This window comes from Sarcophilus harrisii, chromosome 4 (genome assembly GCF_902635505.1).
Source record: "Sarcophilus harrisii chromosome 4, mSarHar1.11, whole genome shotgun sequence".
NCBI lineage: Eukaryota > Metazoa > Chordata > Mammalia > Dasyuromorphia > Dasyuridae > Sarcophilus > Sarcophilus harrisii.
Window position 1 is genome coordinate 104,574,206 of NC_045429.1, and position 23,446 is coordinate 104,597,651.

Consider the following 23,446-nt stretch of genomic DNA (forward strand, 5'->3'; position numbering starts at 1 on the left):
TTGGCCGTAACATTGAGCAAGTCAATTAATATGCTTGCCTCAATTTCTCCATATGTAAAATAGGGATAATAGTAATAGCACCTATCTCTCAGGGTTGTTGTGAGAATCAAATAAGATAATAATTATAAATCACCTAGCACTCAATAGGTGCTTAATAAATGCTTATCCCTTTCCAGAAGAGCAAATGGTAAATCTTCAGAAACCAGATCAACTGAGTTTTCAAAACAGAAATAGTTTACCAAATGTTCAGATTACTTTAATATTTATAATATTGCTCACTATTAATTCTTCCCACTCCTCATAGTGTCTCCCTTTCAACACAATGCAATATATTAAATGTTCAATTTGAACTAGGAAGATCTGGATTCAAATCTTACCTTCCATGCTTATTAGTTTTGTGACCCTGAGCAAGTTCCTTATACTCTCAGTGACAGGGTTTCCTGATCTATAACAGTTTTTATACCACCTAATCTCACAGAATTATTCAGTCATGTCCAACTTTTCATGATCCCATTTGGGGCTTTTCTTGGCAAAGAAACTGGAGAGATTTGCCATATCCATCTCCAAATCATTTGACAAATGAGGAAACTGAGGTAAACAGGGCTGAGGCCATATTTGAACTTGGAAAGATGAGTTCCTGACTCCAAGCCCAGTGGTCTATCCACTACATCACTTCGCTGCCCAGGCTTCTCATAAGGTAATGATATAAGGGCTTTACCAATATAAAGACACTTTAGAAGCAACCATTCATTATTAGTAGTTTCCCACAGCCACTTTGAAGCAAAAATCAAATCCTATCAAATGATGTGTACATGTGTATGTATATGATGAGTGGAAATGGAGTGAGAAGTTTAAACAGACTAGGAAAGGGAAACCAGAAGGACCTGCCTTATACACAGCACAAAAAAGATGGACTGGAGGAGAATGAAAATGTCATCTTTTTAATTAGTTGTCATTCATAAGGTTTATACATTGTCACATTTAATCCTTATGACAATCCTTCCAAGTAGGTATTATTATAATTCCCATTCAATTATAGTTAGCATATATACATGTGTGTATATGATATCTATGAATATAAGTACATATATACCTATACTGTATGCTATATATGTTATATCTAGTATATATAAATATGTGTATATATTAAGTGTGTACATATATGTATATACATAAAGAACTGGAATGTTTCTTTGTCGTGATCAAGGAGCCTTTGTTAAGCACTTAATTACTTCTATTATATTGGACTGGCTTTTTGATGGTGAATTCTTTCCAAATATCAGTAAAGGAGTGATTTTCTTTTGATTACTGAAACCTCCCAGCATGTCTTGGGGTTTACAGACTAGATTTCTTTCTTAAGGACCATGCCTTAAACCCAAATCACTCTGACTCTCATTGACTGACCCATTGCTATAGGTCCCAGGCCAGTTGGGCATTGTTTGGGTCCTGATTGATTCAGAGGGAATATAAATAGCAGTCATTTCTGTTTGGATCTTCTCCTCCCAGATTTATTTACCAATTTTATTTTTTCTTGACTAGGTGAAAGAGACCATTCTTTGCCTCAGCTGCTACTTAGCTTTAAACAGTGAATGGGTATGGCCTTGGTCAAACTGAGGCCTATTGAAAACTTTAGCTTTAAAAAGGCCAAAGTCTCCCATTTCATCCAGGGCCATCTCCAGTGTCCTGATCTATATCTGGTCCTGGACCCAGATGGCTCTGGAGGGGAAAGTGAAGCAGGTGACCTTGTACATTCCTCCTTCACTCAAATCCAATTCACTTGCATGTCATGACATCACCTCCCCGATATCATAGTTCTCTTCCAGAATGAGAGGAAACATCATAGATCACAAAAACATAAAGGAAAAAATGCAAGAAAATTATTTTACTAAAAAAAAAGACAAACCTGTTCTCGTTACGAAAGCGAATTGGAATATGTCAACTGCTAAACATACCTGAGGACTTCAAATAACCTCCACTAAGAAAAAAAATAAGGATTTGAGATAGAATTTGTTTCCAATCAAAACTTTATGGCTCCCAAGGAAGAAGCCCCCCTTTCTCCCTACCCTGTCCAGCCAAAGGAGGCTGAGGTTGGAAAAGGCAACTCTGGTCTCTCAGTTCCCCATGAGCAAAGACCTGATGAAGGATGAGATCCAGCTGCCCCTCCCACTGCCTGTCAAAAGAACCTCTCCCCTCCGGTGCTCTCAGAACTGGCTGCAAGCCCTGGCATATCCCTCTGCCAAATGGAATACCAAAAGCTCTTGGTTTCCCCTGCTCTGTGAAGGGGGGTGGAAGACGGGGTGGGGGTGGAACACTATGGGTGGAGGAGACAGAATGTTGAAATTCCCTTTTAGGGAGCCAAAGGGAGTGCAACTGAATACAGGAATAAATTCTCCAGTTATGAGCCAAAGCTGAGCAAAGTCCTCCACCTTTGCAGAGGTCAGATGGCTAGCTCCCCATCCCAGCTCCTGCCTTACTTAAGCTAAGAAATGGGCTCTGAGCAATATAACCCTCTGCTCTTCCAATTTAATGAAACTATAAATTTAATAATAATAGCATTGACATAGCATTTTAAGGTTTGCAAAGTACTTTACAAGCATTTCTGCCTGGAAAATAGATGTTATGTCCTTATTTTACAGATCAGGAAGCTGAGGCAGGCAGAATTTAAATACCCAGGGTTACATAGCTAGTATCTGAATTCAGGTCTTCCTTATTACACTCTATCCTTTGTGCCCTTTAACAACTTAACTTAGCCAACACTGCCTCCAGGAAGGTTCACCCTGCACTTTCCCATAGAGACAACCATAAAATTCTTCAATCCAAACTTTAGAATTGGAAGGGGCCATCCAATCAGTCACACACACACACACACACACACACACACACACACACACACACACTATTTTAGACATGAAGAAACTGAAGTCCAGAGAGTATGAATGACAGAAGGGGGAAACTCCACGCTCTCTCCACGTTCCCTTTGCATGCACCCTAAATATGGCCTCAGACAGATCACATAACCTAAAAGATTGCCAACTATGCACCTCAATATAGTAACAGGGATGAAAAGGGGGTAACTTCAGCCTTTGGCAAGAGACCTGAGCTAAGAGGCTTAGAACTGGTATTTTAAGTAGCTGTAGTTGAGAACTGGATAGCAAGTTAGAGGCCCTGAAATAAACTCACCAAAGGATCTTGATTCACATGAACCCAAGATGCTAATTCTCTTTGCTCTTCTCTGCCTCCATTTATCTTTCTGGTTGATTTTTATTAGTTAGATCATAAATTCAAAGCTGGATAAGATTTTTTCATTGTTTTCAGTTTTTTCAGTGGTGTCCCATTTTTTGTGACTTTTCTTGGCAAAGATACTGGAGTAGTTGGCCATTTCCTCCTCCAGCTCATTTGACAAATGGAGAAACTGAGGCAAACAGGGTTAAGTGACTTGCCCAGAATCACAGAACTAGCTAGTGTCTGAAGCTAGATTTGAATTCAAGTCTTTCTGGTGAGATTCCATTCACGAATTACCTCACTGCCTTACTCTTAATGATTAGGAGGCCATCAGATTTAAGTCCCTCATTTTTAGAAAAGAGGACATTGAAGACCAGAGAATCTAATTTTGCTCAGGGTCACAAGGATAGAGGGACAGAACTGGAGCTTTTAGCGTGGACATATCTAAAACAGAGCTTTCAATAAATGTTTGCTAGATTCATTGCAGAATAAATATACATGCTATTTATTTATGCATCCCTACTATATCTGTGTGCCTGTTCTATGCATTTATGTTACATGCAACCACGTTACTCCCTGCACCCCTTCTTCAGAGTCTCTGACATGGAAACTGTCCCTTCGTTCCTTAGTATCCTGCAGCTGCCTCCCTTCTCTGTGGGTCTGTTGGCTAGCTCCCTTCCTGGAAGGACTGCACTGACCCCACCCCCCCACCCCCACCCCCGGCCTTTCACAGGCACATCATTATCATGGCTTTCACTTGCAGAGGCCCGGAGCCAGTTTGGCCAGGAGCTGGCCTCCAGCTGGAAGGATTCTGGCTCTCCCTCATCTAGGAGCTTTCTGGAAGCTCAGTGGGCTGGCCAGCTCCCAAGGCCACAGGGGGAGCTGGGAAGAGCCAGGGGCAATGAAATGAAGAACAAACGCCCATTGGAGACCTGATTTCTTCTTGCCTAATGGTAAGCTCTAGACTGGACTGGGAAAAGTTAAGGAAAGCAACTCCTGGATTTTCTTAGCCTTGGCCCCTTCTGAAGCCAGGGTAGGGAGCCAAGTGATTTAGGGACCCAAGAGGCTTGTTGCCTCTACCCCAGGGGTTCTTAATGATCTGTAAGGAAATGCTAGTTAAAGCAAAAATGAAATAAAAAGGAAATGCTAGTAAAAGCTAGTTGCAGTTTTGTGAAAATAAATGTCTTTTTTTTCTCTCTCAGTGCAGAGATTCCATAAAAAAATCTACCCACAGACACTTTGGGGATCTGTGGAACCTAAGAACCCTTGATCTACTTACTCACAGAAAGGAAACAGATAATCTTTGCTAGTGTCTTGAAACTGAAAAGAAATAATGGCAAGCTTTAAAGAAGTCCAGTTCTTATAGAAAAGTTCCCACCCTCAAGATCTCCATCTGTCAAAAGAGAGTAGAGCTATAGAATCAGATCTTTTATAATATCTCTTCCAGCTCCGATATTTTATGATCATCCCCCATTTCAATCTAGTAATGGGAATTTCAGGCACTTGGCAATATGTTAAAATAGTTATTAAGATAAAAATGGGAAAGATCTTGTGATTCAGAGAGTCATCTACACCCAGAGAGAGGACTGTGGGAACTGAATGTACATCACAACATAGCATTCTCACTCTATCTGATGTTCACTTACATTTTATTTTCTTACTCATTTTCTTTCCTTTTTGGTCTAATTTTTCTTGTGTAGCAAGAGAATTGTATAAATATGTTTACACATATTGGGTTTAACATATATTTTAACATGTATAACATATATTGGATTACTTGCCATCTAGGGGAGGGGATGGGAGGAAGGGAAATCTGAAACATAGGGCTATGCAAGGGTCAATGTTGAAAAATCATCCATGCATATGGTTTGAAAATAAAAAGCTTTAAAAAAAAAAAAAAAAACGATAAAATGGAAGACTAAAGAACTAGATACTTGACCAGAGCAGGAGATGGGAAGGAGATGGTGGCATTTGAGAGAGGGTACCCTGGACAAAGAGACAATGTCCCAGAGAAGGAAATCCACCTTTGCAGCATAGTATCAACATTACAAAAATGTCAAACTAACAGGACAGTTCAGAATGGGCTGCAGGCTATTTTACTTTTTATAAAAGCAGCATTATCACAATGTACTTCAACTTTATCTTCTTCCTTTCAAAGACAGTTAATATTTGAATAAGTTCCTATATAAACAGCACCCTTCCAGCCTATTCCCTCTCAGCTCTCCAGCAACTGACATTCTGGGGCTAAATAGGGTGGTAGTAAGCACTCAGATAGTCCTTTCCTGATTTCCCCCAAGGTCATACAATCAGTGAGGAGTAATCCTAGAATCGCAGGTCCCAAGTCTGGCAGGATTTTTCTACCCTGGAGCTCGATGGTCCCAACTCCCAATCTAGATGGGGGAGGGGGGAAGGGGGGGAAGGAGGAGGGGGAAGGGGGAGAGTAGGAGAGAAGGAGAAAGAGAGATCTTCACTCATCCTTTAAACTTTCTAAGGATTGATTAAGAGGCCATAACCTTTTTTGGGTTATACACAGCAATGCCACAATGACCTCACAGAATCATAGACATGATATATTCTCTTAGGAGAATGTAAGATTAAGAAAATGGCATAGGGGGTAGCAATTTTTCATGTCTTTGTATGTCCAGTGCCCAATATGCCAATAATACAGTGATTTAGGCAGCATTTACTTGTGCTTGCAATTTGCCAGAAGTTGTACCAGGAACTGGGATAGAAAAGGAAAAAAGAAAACAGTTCACTGAATAAAGAGCCTTGTTGGATTCAACTGGAATGGAACCTGAAGGGATCTCAGAAGCCATCTAGTCCCATCTTCTCATTTTACAGGGGAGGAAACTGAGAATGACACTCATGGTAAATGGCAGACAAGTCAGAACTCAAATCTAGACCTTCTGACTTACTGGGATGATGTTCTTTTCATTTCATCATTTGTAACACAATATGGTTCTATCAGTGGCCCATGAAAGACACAGAAGAACAACCAATCCAGAGGCTTAGAACAGCAGAAATTGAAATTGGTCTTTCAGAATCCCTTGGTTTACCATCTAGGAAATAGAATTGGGATTGTCACCTGTGATGTCCCACCTCCCAATACTTACCATTTTTCCTAATTTAGCACCTTCAACCAGCATTAACCATTGAGAACAGCACTTATTCTCAAAATTATCTTCCCTAACCAATATCAAAATTCATCTACCTTGTGTCCCATTTTCTAAGCAGCCTTTCCAAAGTAGCAGCAAGTTAATTTGTTTAATCCTTATCAGACTATTAAAAAAAAAAAAAAGATTACTTCTATTTGCCTATTTCTTCCATTGTAAAATGGTACAGCACCTACTTGATGGGATTGTTGTGAGGATTAAATGAAATGTTTGTAAAATATTTAATATAATACTTGGCACATTGTTATTATTCAGTCATATTCAATCATATTGTTATTATTCAGTCATTTCAATTGTGGCCAACTCTTTGTGACTATTTGCCATTTTGTTCTCCAGCTCATTTTATAGATGAAGAAACTGAGGTTGACAGGACATATAGCTAATAAGTTTCTGAGACCAGATTTGAACTTAATGAGTCTTCCTAATGCAGACCCAACTCTCTGTCCACTGAACCAACTAGCTGCCCACTGGCACATAGTAAATACTATATGAATGCTAGCTATGATGATGATGATGATGATGATACAAGGTATCCCAAAAGTTTCAGTATAATTTTCAACTTTCATATAGATTATAAATCCTATAAACTTATTTTAAAAACATTTAAAAGGTTAATTATTTAAAATTTTCAAATATTAATATGTCTTAATAATAACCATTGTCTTTTGCTATAAAAAGTTCACTAGTCAATTCTTGAACTTGAAAAACTTCCATCAGCTGTTGTTCAATAACTAATAGTATTGTATTTGTAATTCTAACCTCAAGATTATCCAAAAAACAAGGTTTTGCTGCATTATGGTTTTGATGTGATTTCATAGAAAAAGTCCAAGGGAGATAAATCAGGTGACTAAGATGACCAAGCAAAAGAAAGAAACTCACACATGAAATACATAATGTCTTACTAAAATTAAAATTAAAAAATCATTTTTCAAATAGACAAAGCTAAATAAATGTAAAAGAAATTTAAATAACTAAGCTTGAAAATGATATTTTTGTAAGGTTTTATGTGTATGTGTTTTTTTTTATTTCCACTTTATTTATTAGGGCTTTAAACTGCACTAAGACTTTTGGGACTCCCTGTATTACCTTTCCTGGTGTGTTCCTATTTTTAACAAGATATTTCTGAAGAAATATAATACCCTAAACCTAGCTGAATACATTTTTAATGTTGGAGACCTCAAGACATAAAGCAAGAGGTGAGAGTGGGGGTGGGGGGCACAGGGGAGGGAGGAATATTTTTGGACAGGCTATATTCTCTGCAAGTCATGCTATAAATAACCGCCTAGTCGATCTATGTGTAAGGTCAGCTCTGGAATGAAGATATCATCTCATTGAATAAGAAGGAGAAGGGAGAGAAAGGGAGAGAAGGGGAGAGAAGGGGAAGGCAGGATTAGATCAGTGCTATTCTTTAAAAGTCCTTCATTGACCCTTTTATCTGATCCAGCTACTGGTCTTTTGCTTTCTTTCCCTAACTGTCAAACTTCTAGAAAAAACTATTAGGTGGCAATTACCAGGAAGTACTAACAACACAGAAATAAATAAGCGAAAGGAAGAAAGGAAAGAAGAAAGGGAGAAAAAGAAAAATGTGTCAAAAATACATTTTTTTTAAATGAACAAAAGGGACTCTAAAATGTACCTTTAACTGCTGAAATCTATCTTTGCATGTATTTGGAAAAGTAAAATGCTATAACAATTTTTTTTAAATTTTAAATAAAAAATAAAACGAATCTTTTTGGCCAGTTTAAACTGGACAGTTTAAATGAGTTTTAAATATTCAGAAGGAACCACAGACAATTAGGGTAATTTGATTACTACTACCATGTCAAGTTTAATATAAACTTTTTAAAAAATCTATATGAATTCACAGTTTCGTGTGCAATCCTCTTTTTTCTTCTTCTCTATATATTAAAACTGTATTTTAAGTTCTTTATTCAAAAATGGCATTTTACTCCCCAAACTTGCTAAGCATAACTTTATTTCTTTACAAACTGAGCCTCTAAGAGATAAGATTACTGTCCCAAAACACTTCTGAAACTTTTCTCTCAAAGGACACTAACAGCCTTCTAGTAGTCATATTCAATTTATATATATATATATATATATATATATATATATATATATATATATACACACACATATATTCACACTATATGACTTTAGGATTTAGTACTTTTGAACTTCCTTTTGAATACTTTCTCCTCCCTCAGGTTCAAAGACACCAAATTTCCCTGTTTAACTTCCTAAATGTGTAACTATTCCTGCCTTGCCCCATTGTTTTCTCGTCTTTTTCCCCAAAACCCTGAAGCTAGTTATTCTGTAAGGTTCCAATCCTGAAGTTTTGTTTTTTGGTTTGTTTGTTTTTTTCCTCACTCTATGCAAGGCTAGTCCTTTGACTCCAGGGACCAACACTATCATTGATTTCTCCTCTTTTTTTCAATTCTACATTTGTTTTTTTTTGTGTGTGTGATGTTTTTGGTGTTTTGCTGTTGTTTTTCAAAGATCCTGATGTGATTTGTCATTTCTTTCATTACAAATGAAGAAACTAAAGCAAACCTGGTTAAGTAACTTGCACAGTTAGTAAGTATTACATTTGAACTTAGAAAGATGAGTCCTCTTGACTCTGGGTTCAGCACTCCAATCACTGGACCACCAACTTCACCTCCTACCTAAATAACTACAGTGGGCTCCCAAGAGGGTCTTTCCCTCTCCTCTTCAATCTGTCCTTCATAACTGTGCCTAAACAATCTTTTCTATAGCTATATATGATCATGTAGTTCCTCTGCAAAAATCGTCAGTGGTTTCCTATTGGTTCCTGAATAATACAGGACAGCTAGGTGGCACAGTGGATAGAGTTTCATGTCTAAGTCAAGAAGACCTGAATTCAAATCCATCCTTGATCATTCATTAGCTGGGTGACCTTGGACAAGTCACTTCACCTCGTTTGCCTCAGTTTTCTCATCTATAAAAATGGGCTGGAAAATAAAATGGCAAACCATTTCAGTATCTTTGCCGAGAAACCCCTAAATAGGATCATGAAGAGTCGTGAAGGGAAAACGACTTAAAATGAAAGACTTATAATAATCTTGTGAGATAAATCTTACAGGAATTGTTACCCCTCTTTTATAGATCAGGGAATCTAATCACAGAGAAATGGCAAATCACTCCAGTATCTTTGCCAAGACATGCCCATATGGGGACCACAAAGAGCCAGGCAAGACTTCAACAACTGAACATTATCATTATCATGTGTTGTTTTGTTTTCATGTTATCTAACATAGAGAAAGGCCTCCTTTTCATCATTCTCTATGGAGAGGTAATGGAAAGACATGGACAAGATTCCCTCTGGACAAGAAGGTATGGATAGTGCCATCTGGCTCTGTACCCACACTGGGTATATGACCCACAGGGAAGGACTCAAAAATCCATCTAAGGAAGCTACACAGATGAGTCTCCTCCCCCAAGACATGTTCCATGAGGACTTATTCAAACTTCATATCCCTCTATAAACACAAATATACACAAATACCTACTATGAGTATTTAATGAATATCGTTGAATTAAATGGAATTCTGTTCAATTTTTAGAGTACTTTGACATCCACAGTCTTTGTCAGCCTGTTTGCAAGAGATAAAGGGAAAGGACAGCTGTTTTATTTACACACCATCTAATTAGGCTGCTGAGAATCCCTGCCTAAGGCTATTAAGGCAAATGGATAATTAAGTTCCCTTCACCACAAAACACAGCCCTGGGGGAAGAAATACAGCATGGTTAAAGGGGCACTTTGTGGAGCAGAAATTCTCTGAGCAAGCTCTTTCAGACCTTGCTTGCCTTGATCCCCAGAGACCATAGTTCTTACCAGTCCAACATGTGGCAGAGCCCAACCACAAAGTCTGAGCTGGAACAACCCCAGAGCCCACCTGAGCCAATCCACCTCTGAATAACAGACTTCCCTGGTCATCCAGTCTATGTTTAAGTCTTTGGTGAGTGGGAAGCAATGGGCTCTTAAGCTATCCCATTCCATCTCACAAGCTGTAATTGTTAGAAAGATGCAGAAAATCAAGAACTAGAAAAATTACAAGACCCAAAATTATGATTATCCACAATTTGCCCCACCCATTGCTCTCTGTTCTGTAATCTGGGATCAAACAGAACAGGTCTAGTCCCTCCTTCAGTTACTTCAAAGATCTAGCCTGCTCTCCTTCAGTGTTCTCCAGGCTGAGCACTTCCTTTCCTTCAAGTGATGATCTAAGAGGGCTTACTGAGGACTGGTGTACCAGAGAATAGGTAAGACAAGAATACTGGAAATTGTCTTCTCAAAAATATTTTAAGAATAAATACAGATTTTAAAAAAAAATAGGTCTCCATTATAGCTCTGTGCACAGCCAGGGAGTATGGAATAAATGGAATGTCAGGTCCCATTGATTCCCTCCTAATATCTTACAGACAATTTGAATTTCCAACCATTAGAATCCGTCCTTTCAGGGAAAATATTTGGACATTGTCTCTAGAAGAATTTTGTTAAAATGCACTGCTTAGGTAGCACAATGGATAGAGCACAGGTCTTTCAGTCAGGAGGACCTGAGTCCAAACGCAACTTCAAACCCTTACAAACCATATGTTTCTGGGCAAGTCACTTAACACTGAGTGCCTCAAAAAAAAAAAAAAAAAAAAAAAAGTATCACTATTTTGAGAAAAGGAAAAAAAAAACTGCTAATTGGACTTAAACGGCACACCAATAGCTATTAAAAATTCTAAAAGGATGAGGTAAATAATAATGAGAAGGTTGAGAACATGAGTATTATTCAAGAAAGACAAATGAGGAAAACATGCTACCCATTACAGGGAAACTAGTAAGTACATCCCTGGGCCTTAAACATAAACACTTAAGATAACTATTGGAATTGGCTAATATGACCAAAAAAATGAAAATTAAAAATATTGGAGGGAATGTGAGAACCTGGATACTAATGCACTGCTGGTGGAGTTGTGAACTGATCCAACCATTCTGGAGAATAATTTGGAACTATGCCCAAAGAGCTACCAAACTGTGCACACCCTTTGATCCAGCAATACCACTACTAGATCTATATCCCAAAGACATTCAATAAAAGGAAAAACTATTTTAAAAAATATTTATAGCAGCTGTTTTTATGATGATTAAGAATTAATTGAAAATCAAAGGAATGACCATCAATTGGGGAATAGCTAAACAAACTGTGGTATATGGTGTAATGGAATATTATTATGCTATATGAAATGAAAAGCAGAATGATTTCAGAAAAAAACCTGGAAAGACTTGCATAAACTGATGCAAAGTGAAGCAAACAGAACCAAGAAAAGATTATATACAGTAAGTAACAGCAGTAATGTATGATAAAGAATTGTGAATGACTTAGCTATTCTCAGCAATCTAATGATCCAAGAGAATCCCAAAAGACTAATTATGAAGCATATTATCCACTTCTAGAGAATTTGATATTATTTGAATATAGACTGAAGAATGCTGTTTTTTCACTTTCTTCCTTTCTTTTTTTTTTCTTTTTTTTTTTTTTTGAGTCATCTTGTACAAAAGAAATTAAGGTGGATATGTCTTACATATATATGGTATATACCCTATATCTGATTGCTTACCATCTGAGAGAGAGAGAGAGAGAGAGAGAGAGAGAGAGAGAGAGAGAGAATTTAGAACTTAAAACTTAAAAAAAAAATGCCATGTTTGAAAATGTAATTGGGGAAATATATGTGCATATATAAATATGTAATATCTATGGCTTTGGATTGAACTTCAAGACACCATGAGGCTGCATAAAGTAATGGGTAATGCTCTGGATTTGGAGTCAGAAAACTGTAGGTTTGAATTCCACCTTATGTGACCGTATCTAGTCATTCCCCTTGTCTGGGTCTCAATCTGCTCAGCTGAAAAACTAGAGATTCAATGACTTCTTAAGAGCCTTTTCTATTCTAACTCTATGTTGTCTATAGGAGGTGAGGGGGAGGAAGAAGGGAGAAGGGGGAGCAGAAAGGTATCCAAAAAAAAAACCTCATCCATTGCTGTGGCTTTAGGAAAGATGCTTCAAAAGTTCCTTGATCCTTGTACACTTGCATGTGGCAGGGAGAAAACAATGAACTAAAATTAGGTGTATGCCTTGTAGGAATTGCAGCTGCCTGGGGACTTTGGCTGGAAATAGACTGGCCCCAAACCTAGATAGCTGCAGACAGACCATGCCCAAGAGAGTGGAGGTCTTGCAACATAAACTAAGACCCACAGAGTCAAATTCTCCATTGAAATGGCAGGCTGTTGAACTTTTAATCAGATCTGCCAGGAAAAGTAGGGGCTATAAGGAGTTATCATGCAAGACTTGGGATTCAGAGAATTTGGAGCTATGGGGATCTCCAATTCTTGAAGCTACTGTCTCCCCAAAGAGCAACCATCCTCCCACATACAACCAGGGTACAGAAAAGCAGAGGCACCCCAAGAAACATTTCCTTCTTTCCTTCTTGCCTCACTAGGCACAGCTCTCCACCAAGCAGAAGAATGGTCAATACCAGTAGCACTTCAGCATTTTACACTAAGCTTCAGATATATATACAGTAGATTAATATATATATAAATACTAGGTTCACATATATATATATATAAAATACTAGGTTCATATATATATATATAATACTAGGTTTATTTATATATATTATATACTAGGTTCATATATATAATACTAGGTTTATGTATATATATTATATACTAGGTTCATATATATATATATATACATACTAGGTTCATATATTATATATATATATATATATATATATATACTAAGTTCATATACTATATATATATACTAGGTTCATATGTGTATGTGTGTGTGTGTGTGTGTGTGTGTACTAGGTTCATGTTTGCTTGCAAAAAACATTATGTGTTTGTGTGTGTGTGTATTTTTTTCCAGAACATTTTTCAGAGATTTTGACTGAGAGTATATGGGAGGATCCCCAGAAATTAATTTCTGAGACTCCCTTATCCTATGACAGATATCATTCAGTATTATCTCAGCTGCTAAGTATCGTGCTATCAGTAGTACTGTCTTCACCTTCACTGAAGATCTTATCTCCTTCCTCTGAGACATTATGGTGAGGCTTTGGACTCTGAAGCTCCACTATATCACCCTAATTCTCTTATTTCAAACTTTGTAAAAACCGGAAGTCCAAAACTAGAACTAAAACAGAGGGCTTAGATACCAGAGTACACATAGCTTTCCACAAAAACTGGGGAGAAATCATCAAGAATGGTCTTTACAGGGTTAAGAGGGAATGTTCACCAGGGACCGTTTCTATTTCCAAAATTGGCCCCATTTCAAAGTCAGTCTTAGATAACATTCCATTAAAGGGGGAGCAGGGAGGAAAGGGAGGGAAAGGGAATAAAGTATCTACTAAGTATTTGTATAGTGTCTACCATGTTCCAAACACTATGTTAAGGACTTTTTACATATACAGTTATCCCTTCCACATCACACCTTTACCTATCACAGTTTTGATATATCACAGATAGGTATAGGAAATTAAATGGGAATTTTTTTTGGTAGTTTTATGGAAACTGTAGATGATACACAAAGGCCAGCATGCTACACAGAAAAAGTTTAGAAATTCAGAAATGCACAAAATATATGTATAGTATTGTATAATATCAACACAAATGTTATACAATAAGGTACTGTAAATACTCCATTAATAAAAGAAAGAAAAGAAAAAATTCAGATTTTTCTGGTACAAAGAGAAGACCCCAAAAAATTTTATGTGGACCTTTTCAAGTCACGAGAGTACTGTGTCCCTAACTCCTTCAATGTGGAAAAGATATTTATATTATCTTATTTGTTTCCTACAATAGCCCTTGGAGATAGGTCCTGAAGGAGAAAGGGAAAAGGAAGGAAAAAGAGAAAGAAAGAAAAGTAGCTAAAGGATAATTTAAGAAGAGATTTCCTAGTTATGTGACCCTGGGCAAGTCACTTAACCCTATTTGCCAGAAAGAGAGAAGAAGAAAGAAGAAAGAAGAAGAAGAAGAAGGAGGAGGAGGAGGAGGAGGAGGAGGAAGAAGGAGGAGGAAGAGGAGGAGGAAGAAGAAGAAGAAGAAGAAGAAGAAGAAGGAGGAGGAGGAGGAGGAGGAGGAGGAGGAAAAGAAGTAATGAAGATAAGGAAGGAAATTAGAATTATTCAATCTTTGGTTCATGAAAACATTAAGTTTTACAGTTGGAAAATATCATCAAGGTCATCAGGAGGTTCTTCAATTTGTTTTTTGTTATACTCTCTTTTGAGAACACAATGAAGTCTCTGAACCCATTCTAAAAATCATATTTTTAAATGCATGAAATAAAATACAAAGGATTACAAAAAATTTAGTAAAATTTAATTATTAATATTAAAAAAGAAAAGTTCATGGATACAGGTTTAAGAAGCCTTAAGCTGGACTAACACCTTCATTCTATATAAGAAGAAGCCAAGACCCAGAAAAGTCAATGAGTAAAATGAGTAATGAAAGAAATGAAATGAGTAGAAAAGCTAGGAATCAAGGATGCATCTTGATAAAGAATCACAGTGTGGAAATTGTTTAGCAAAACTGTACATGTAAAACGTATATCAGATTGCTTGCTATCCTGAGGAGGAAAGAGGGAAGGGAAGGAAGGAAAAAAAAGTTGGAGCTCAAAATTCTACAGAAATGAATGTTAAGAATCACCTTTACATATAATTGGAAAAATAAAACATTGTTGAAAAATTATAGGAAATTAAATCTGGAAGAGGTCTGAGATCAAATTATCTAACACCCCCCTCCTCATTTTGTTGATAAGAAAAACTGAGTCACAGAGAGAATAGCCAAGGAGCTAATAAATCAGCAACATTTGGATACAAGGCTAGGTCTTCTAATTCTAACTCCAGAATACTCTTTCCCCTACATACCACATGCCTCCTGTTCCCTCATGTTCCTTGTGGCAAATAAAATCAATGTCTCTCAGTCAAACAAGGAGAGAGTTGAAATTTAGTCATGCCTCTAGTTATAAAAAAAAAAAAAAAAAAAAAAAAAAACCTGCAGTTTTCTCTTGCAAATACTAAGTCTGGCTCCCAAGGGGGCAATTTGGAGGCAATGTAGGCAGAGGGCAATTTCCCTGGCTGATTATCAGAGGCAGAGGGCAGTCTGGGTGTGAAGAAAAGTCAGGAAGAGAAAGGTCCATCCATGGAGAAGAAAAGATGAGGGAAAAGAGAAGAACAAGAATGCATCACAAACTTGCAGGATCTTTGATCTCCTCCCATTTCCTCACCCCTTCCATCTGGCTTTCCAAATGGGGCAGCTAAAATAAGGATGGAAAAAAGACAATGACCTCCTCATCTGTGACACAACTCTCAAGTGGCAGGAAGATGGCTAGAGAGGCTGTTGTCTAGGGGGAAGATAGAGGAAGGAGAAGCAGCTGATCTGCTTTGCCTAGAAAGTCATGTCCACAAAATGAATTCCTTGGTTCTTATGAAGTAATCTACTCCCTAAAGAAAAATTTTGCCTGATGCTTGTCACAGCCTGGAGGCTCGCCCCTTTACCCAACTCTATCCTTCCCCCAGCCAAATGGGAGTCTCTAAAATTGCTACCCAGAAGGCAGAGGGTGATGTCTGTAAATAAAAATAACTAGGGAGTTCCCAAAGGCCATGAGAAGCAATTGAGTAGGTAGCATCTATACACTTGCTCTTGGGAATGGAAAAGAGTCCAATATGAAAAGTGTGAAGAATATAAGATATAGTCAAATGGTCCAGGTTTGGAATTTTATTTGTCAATCATGTTTTCTATGTCTCTGTATGTTTCTCCTCTGTAAAATGAGCAAGTTGGGCAGGATGAGCTTCCAAATCTCTTTCAGTTCTAAATCTATTATCTCCTGTATCATAAAAATTCATAGACCATGTAAGTACTCTCTTTTGGGAACGCAATGAAGTCTTTGGACCCTTTCTAAAAATCATGTTTTTAAATGCACAAAACAAAATACAAAGAATTACCAAAAAATTAGTAAAATTTAGTTATTAATATTTTTAAAAACCAAGTTCATGGACTTTTTGTCTGACCTTTCACCAGGACAAAATCAACTGATTTGGGCTCCTATTCCTGTTTCTCTCCCTATATTAAGGGTGCATGGATGTGGTCACCAATAGGTACAGAGAGAAAGTGGTCACTGAATGTCTCCAACTTAGTGAATTATAATATATAATATAAATAACCTAGAATCATTTGCACTTATGAGATGAGAGAACACTAAAACTATAGCCAAAATAATTGTGTGCACCTTATAAGAGAAAATACACTAGTACAAATATCAGAAAGCATGCTCCAAGAAGTCTTCCTTCTGCTTCCAAAAATCCCTATCTTCCTTCAAAACAAAACTGCTGCTACCTCCTATGAGATCCCTTATCTAGTCCCCCAGTTATTGACACTGCCTATAAAAAATTTGAAATTACTTTATATTTATATATGTGTATGAGAAGATTTAGAATTGAAAGGACTGTATGAGGTGACCTGGTTCAACCTCTTCATTTACAGAGGAAGAAACTGAGACACTGAAAGATTAAGATTAAGACTTGCCTAAAATCACATGGATAGAATGCAGGAGAATCATTATTTGAACCCAGGGCCTTTGATTCCAAATTCAACACTTTTTCCCCTGGGAGCAACTTAAAATGGAAATTGCTTCAGTTCAAAAACAGTTTCTTTCTATCCCCAGAGCCTAACCTAGACAGTGACCTATTCCTTATTAGGAACTCTCTGGTTCAGTGAGTAGATGGAGTACTAGACCTAGAATCAGAAAAATGTGAATTCAACTCCAGATTCAGATCTTTATTAGTCAAGTGAACCTGAGCTAATCACTTAGTTTCCTCATTTGTTTTTTGTGGGGTTTTTTGTTTTTTTTTTAAAAGGCATGAAGAACTGTGATCAAATGTAGTCTCAGACATTTACTTATCTAGCTGTGTGATACCAGTCATTTAATTTTTGTCTGCCTCAGTTTCCTCAACTCTAAAATGAAGATAATAATAGGACCTACTTCACAAATGAAATAATATTTTTAAAATGCTTAGTGCTATACTGGGCATATAGTGAGTGCTATAGAAATACTAGTTATTACTATTATAAATTGTGTAATTATTAAATGTTTATTGAATTGAATTCTTCCACCTTGTTTTCCAATTCATCAACAAAGGCCCTTCCTCTTTCCTCCTCTTAATATAAAATCATTATAATGCCCTATTTCTACCAAGAGATCTGCTTGCTTATCTTAAAATGCAGTATGTGCAGAAGAAAGTGCATTGGACTTAGAATAAGAAAAATGAGTTCAAATCCTGACTTGGATGATTATTGGGCTAATTATAATCCTGAGAGTCTCAATTTCTTTATCTGAAAAGTGAAGATAAACATATTTATCTTGCCTATCCCATTCCTATTTATAAAGAAAGTATTTTGCAAACCTTAAGGTATTATAGAAATATGAGTTATTGTTTGTCCCTCCTATTAGATGATTGATTAGATCATGGTTTTTTTAAAAAATAATATCACAATGTTAGTAAGATTAAGATGAGAATTTTGTTTTATTCTGTTTATACCCCACCTCCTCCAAAATAAGCTAGTTGACTTCCCACAAAAGAAAAACTCTTATCTCATGGCCTCAGGTTGGACTACCTCCTGCCAGTAATTTTCATAACATCTGCCCAGAAGCAGTGGATAAAAGAACATCAGTGACTGTGCTACTTATCACTGCTGTTTGGAACACAATCCAAAGTAGACATCTTACAATAGTAGTTCCACAGTATCATCTGTGCTTGTGAAGGAGAACACATTAGAGAGCCAACAGTGTTATGTAAAGGTCACTGAATTTAGAGTTCAAGAGTCTAGACAAAGATCTCGTTCCTGATACTTTTCCACCTGTGGCTGAACCTCCCTAGTTCTCAATTGCCTCATCTGTGAAAGGAGAGAGACTATATGATCTGAATGTCACCTTCCAGATCTAAATCTATAATCCTATGACTAAATTTCTTCAGAGCAGGAACTATGAATGAACACATTATCTTCTGTATGTTCCGAGAATTCAGGAAAGATTTCTCCTAGCCCAAAGTTACAGAGCAGCAGAGGACAGATAGTGACTATTTCACCAATGCAATTTGTATTTCTACAGATTGTAAGCACGCAGAGAACAAGAACTTTCATGTCTGAAAAATACTAGTTTTATATATTGTTACAGGCCATTTACTAGTGGTTTCTGGGAATCTAATTCTGACCAGCAGAATAGATCTCTTCATGTGAGAAGGATGATAATGATACTAAGAGACTGAGAGGCAATTGCATTCTCTGACCTGCCTCTTCTTCCCTCTTGCCTCCAATTCATTTCATTCCCAATTCAGAAGCAATATCTGTGTCAGTAAAGGCTGATTTGTAATTTCTTCAAGTGTGTTATAATTCACAGTTGTCCAGGCTTTCCAGAGAATTGACCTGCCCCTTCACACTTAGGCATGGTCCTTAACTATATACATATAAACATCAATAATTAAATTAACAAATTATCATGATACAAAATAATATTTTATAATATAATAAAATTATATCAATTGTATGTTACATATTAATATATTATATACTACTGTCTTATACAATATATATTGTAAAATTACATATTTTAAAATATATATTTATGATATGATAATAAAAGACTGGAACCTGTGATTTCTGATATAAAAAAGTCCCAGATAAGCTAATTCCTTCTACCAAAGAATGTCAGCACATTCAATGTAATGCAAAGTCTTAGACAATACTTGAGAAGTTAAGTGAATTTCCTAAGGTTATGTGTCAGAGGTGGGACTTGAACCCCCTTCTTCTGAGCTCCAGGGCTAGCTCTCTAATGACTATGCCATGCTGCCTCTGGATAATATATATATATATATATATTATCCATATGATATCAAATGATATTTTTTTGAGATGATCAGGGTTGAGTGACTTGCCCCAAAGTCAAACAATTAGTAAGTGTCTGAGGCTGGATTTGAACTTGGGTCCTCCTGACCAGTGCTCTATTCACTGTACCTTCTAGCTGCCCCCATATCATTTCATATTTTAAAAGAATGCATATTCTCCCCTGTCCACATTCCCTAAAAACTAGGGCATATATGTGTATGACCTACCTCGCCATATGGGGTACAGTAAGTCTCAGGCTTCGTCATTCCACAGGTAGAGGAAGCTTTAAGGAACCGTGTCCTTCCAACCAACAGGTCCCCCACAGGAGGGTAGCAGGCCCCCCGAGAACAAGCCTGCTGGGCATGGAGTCCTGGCAGTGCTGAAATCACAGAAGTTTTAAAAAGGAAGTTAGGAGGGTGCTAAAGGGTGCCCTCTTGGACGCTGGAATACCCTTCCAATGTTCTACATGCAGGTCAGGGCAGCTGTGAGCTCTTTCTACCTTGGAACAGAATAATGACTTCAGTCCAGATGACTTCCAACAGAATGTCAATTTCATATATTGTCAATTGTCAATCATCTGAGCAAACGGAGCCAAGCAGATCCATCGATAACCAGAAACCACAAATAAGCTAAAAATCTCCCCTTGACTTTGGAATCACCTCAGGCACACACATTGAATCACACAAACTCAATCAATAATCCTGTCTATTTCCAGATCTAATTCTCATCTAGCATTAGTCTCTGTCAGCAGGCTAAAATCTCTTGGATAATCCATTCTCAGAAAATTGGGTTGAGATATATAGTTTGTTCTCGTTTGAAACAATAACAGTAGCAATAACTATTATAGCTATAACTATACCAAAGTAGATAATAGTTAACTATATAGATAACTATAAATAACAGTTTCTGTCTGCTATTAAAAATCAAAATAATACAAAGTATCTAGAGAGAAATGTCCTAAGAGCCAAGTAGTAAAGAACATACTCTCCTGTGTACTGGGAAAACCAAAAATTGCCAACAAGTCAAAACAAAATGACACTTGGGAGCCACTAAAGGGAAGTAGAGATTTATGATTTTCCTTGAAGGACAAGGAATTTGGTACAAATGTATTCATAAGAGAGGTCACTCATAAATTATGATTCTCAACCCAAACAGCCTCAGAACTGATATCCACACCCTGGTCCTTACTGGCCATCAGCTCTCCTCAGTCACCTTATCCAACCCCCATGAACAGTTCACCTATAGTCCATGAGGAAGGAAAGAGACAGTACTTACCCATCAACATAAGGAGTAGCCACATCTTCCACTAACGGAGAGATCTTCAGGGGGTGCAAATTACCTGGGATAGAATAAGGTAATGTGAGTCAAGACTCAGGAAACCTTCAGGATGGATCAGACCCTTCCTCCTACCTTTAAGGCTCAATTTTCACCAGATTCTGTAATCCAGAATGCTCCTGAGTGATACAGAACTCTAATCTGGACCCCTAAACAAGTGTGCTTTAGCCAGTACCTGAAAGGGAGCATTCACTAGCAGAAATTGGGAGACAATCTTTGAGTGCCCTGAATTCATTGTATGACCAGGGAGAAGGCGTTATCCTCTCTGAATATAAATTTCCCCACTTATAAGAAATAATCTCCCCTCCCCAGGGATTGGGTAGACTTTGTTCCCTTGTCTGAAATAATAATCAAAGTAACTCTATGAAATAAGTATACAATAACCAACTAATTAACAATATCAAGGTAGACTTTACCCAAATGAATGACTTTACCAAATAAATGTCCTCATCCCTGCATGACCCTCTGTCATGAGTCACCTGAACATGCTGCTAGGATAGGGCCAGGCCAGGAAGGTGGGTTCCAGACCTAATCTAGAACTAAAATCTTATGATCTTCTCCCTACCTCTGTCTTCAGTGTTTTGAGCTCTATTAAAAAAATTAATAAAATAAGAATAAAGGGGAAAAAAAACAAACAACTGTGGGGAATTCCAAGAGTTGTTATCATTCTGATGAAAGGAAAATGAAAGCTCTTTGAAGGGGCCTCTAAGAAATCCAACTCCTCTTGTCTTTCCTTTGTTTATGAATACTAACTCCTCAGGCCCAGTTTGAGAACAACAACAAGATGGGCAAAAGTCATAGAATCACACAAGTAAAAGAGAACTTAAAGCTCCTCTGGTATAACATATAATGTGCTTTGGAAATCTTAAATCATAAAGCATAGTTGTCATAACTATTATTATTATTTTACAGATAAGGAAACTGAGGCACACAGGAAAAATGAAGCAGCTATTGTTAGAGAACTAGTAGAAAATCCTTCTCATTCCTATTATGTGTGGTCACTGGGGGCTGGCAGGTTTTTAAATAGGAGTGAAGATATCTTATGTGCTCTCCATGGTTCAATTGGAAGCATCTTAAAATGTTTCATTATGGGTTTACATAAGGAGAGACGTGGAGAATGAGGTGAGGAAAAGAAAAGACAGACATGTAGGGAAGAGGGTGATAAGGATTCTTACCTGGAGGAAGAGGACTGAATTCTTGGATAGGAGTAATAATCCTGCTCCCTCCCTAGTGGAAATAGCAATCTTGCCACTTATTAGCTGTGTGCCCTGGAACAAGCCCTTTCCCCTGAGTTTCTTCCTCTGTAAAATGAGACTTGGGACCACCATAAGGTCCTTTTTAGTGCTAACAATTTATAAATCACCCAGATATCACTCAGAATTCATCAATGCTAGAAAGCTGGCCCTAGAGTTTATAAGAATTATAGTTAGGAGCTTAGAACTCAGCTAGTTCACTTTGCAACTGAATAAACCAGAGAGGATTCTTTCATTCTAAATCTGGTACTTCTGCCCTTACAATCTGAAGAAAGATCCCTTTTGGGGAAGGAGGTGGGATGTCCCTTGATGTCATCTGCTCCTGGCATCTTTTAGCTTATCTCATAGCATTTTAAGTACTGTTTATTCCAATTCCTTCACCCACCCATTATGCCAGTGAAGGAACCACCATTAAGTCAAGTGATTTGCCCAGCTAGAGAGCACAGCTCAGACCAGAATGCTAAACATTTGCCAGTCTCTTGTTCTTTCTATATCAGCCTAATCTGGAAGAAGGGAAATAAAAGGAGGAAAAAAGGCTGAACATCTCCCCCAGACCAGAACAAGCATTTTGAGAGTCAATGAGAAGTTCCAAGTCTCCTCAGTTGAGGGTCCCCTAGCTCCCCCCATCTCTGACTGACATCACATCTCAAACCAGACTCTGGGTCAGTTTAAGCTCTTAGTACAAAGGATCTTCTCAGGTATGAAAAGAAACTTTCAAAATGTTGAGGCCACAGACATTTTATCTTTCAGTTTGGAGGTGAGTCCCATCGTGAGTTCATTTAGGCAAGAGCCCATTTGGAAGGATCCATCTCTGGAGTCAGACCAGGTCGGGAGAGGGGGAAGAGGAAGAGGAGGAACAGAAGGGGCTTTCTTCCCCGAGCCCGGATGAGGAGGGCAGCTCACCTACCTCATTCGATGCCTCTGGCTCTCCTGGCCTTCTCTGTGGAGCACGGGCCAGCCCTACTCTCAGGGGATCTCTCCTGGCTCCAGGTATTTAAACATCAGCCTGGGTGGAACCCCACTTCAGGGAGTGTCTCAGGAATCTGTCAGCCGGCACGCCCATCTGCCGTCAGTCACCCGAGCCCCCGGCCGGGACGGGACCAGGCAAGCGGAGTGGGTTCCAGAGGCCTTCCAACAAGCCTGGAGGTGCTCACTTCCCTGCCCGCGTAACCCCCTCCCCGAGGCCAGGAAAGGCTGCAAAGCCAGGGAACCACCCATTTCAGCACTAGTTTTGGTGGATAAAGGGGAAATGTCTATCTTTACCAGGGTTACCCAGGGCAGGTATGTCCACTCAACCTTGGACCAAGCTCAACAAATAGCCAGACTATAGATGCAGAGATAAGGCCTTGACAAGTTCATGATTCAGAACTTGCTCACTGACTGAAAAGGAGACATGGCCTAAAGCAAAAACTTCGTAGTACTGCCCTGTCCAATTCTATTTTATTTTTATTTTATATCATTTTATTTTATTGGATTAGCAAAGATCTATTTTCTCTCTCTCCCATTTT

General features: G+C 37.9%; 1 protein-coding gene across 1 annotated transcript in view; it reads right to left on the bottom strand.

Moving 5' to 3' along the window:
* LAMB3 (laminin subunit beta 3) overlaps positions 1-23,089 on the bottom strand; it is a 65,203-nt gene extending 42,114 nt beyond the window's left edge. The window contains 3 exon segments of the mRNA XM_031937289.1: positions 19,578-19,729; positions 20,626-20,689; positions 22,846-23,089. Coding sequence (XP_031793149.1) covers positions 19,578-19,729; positions 20,626-20,650 — 177 coding nt within the window. The 5' untranslated portion in view covers positions 20,651-20,689; positions 22,846-23,089.
* Between the last annotated feature and the right edge of the window lie 357 nt (positions 23,090-23,446).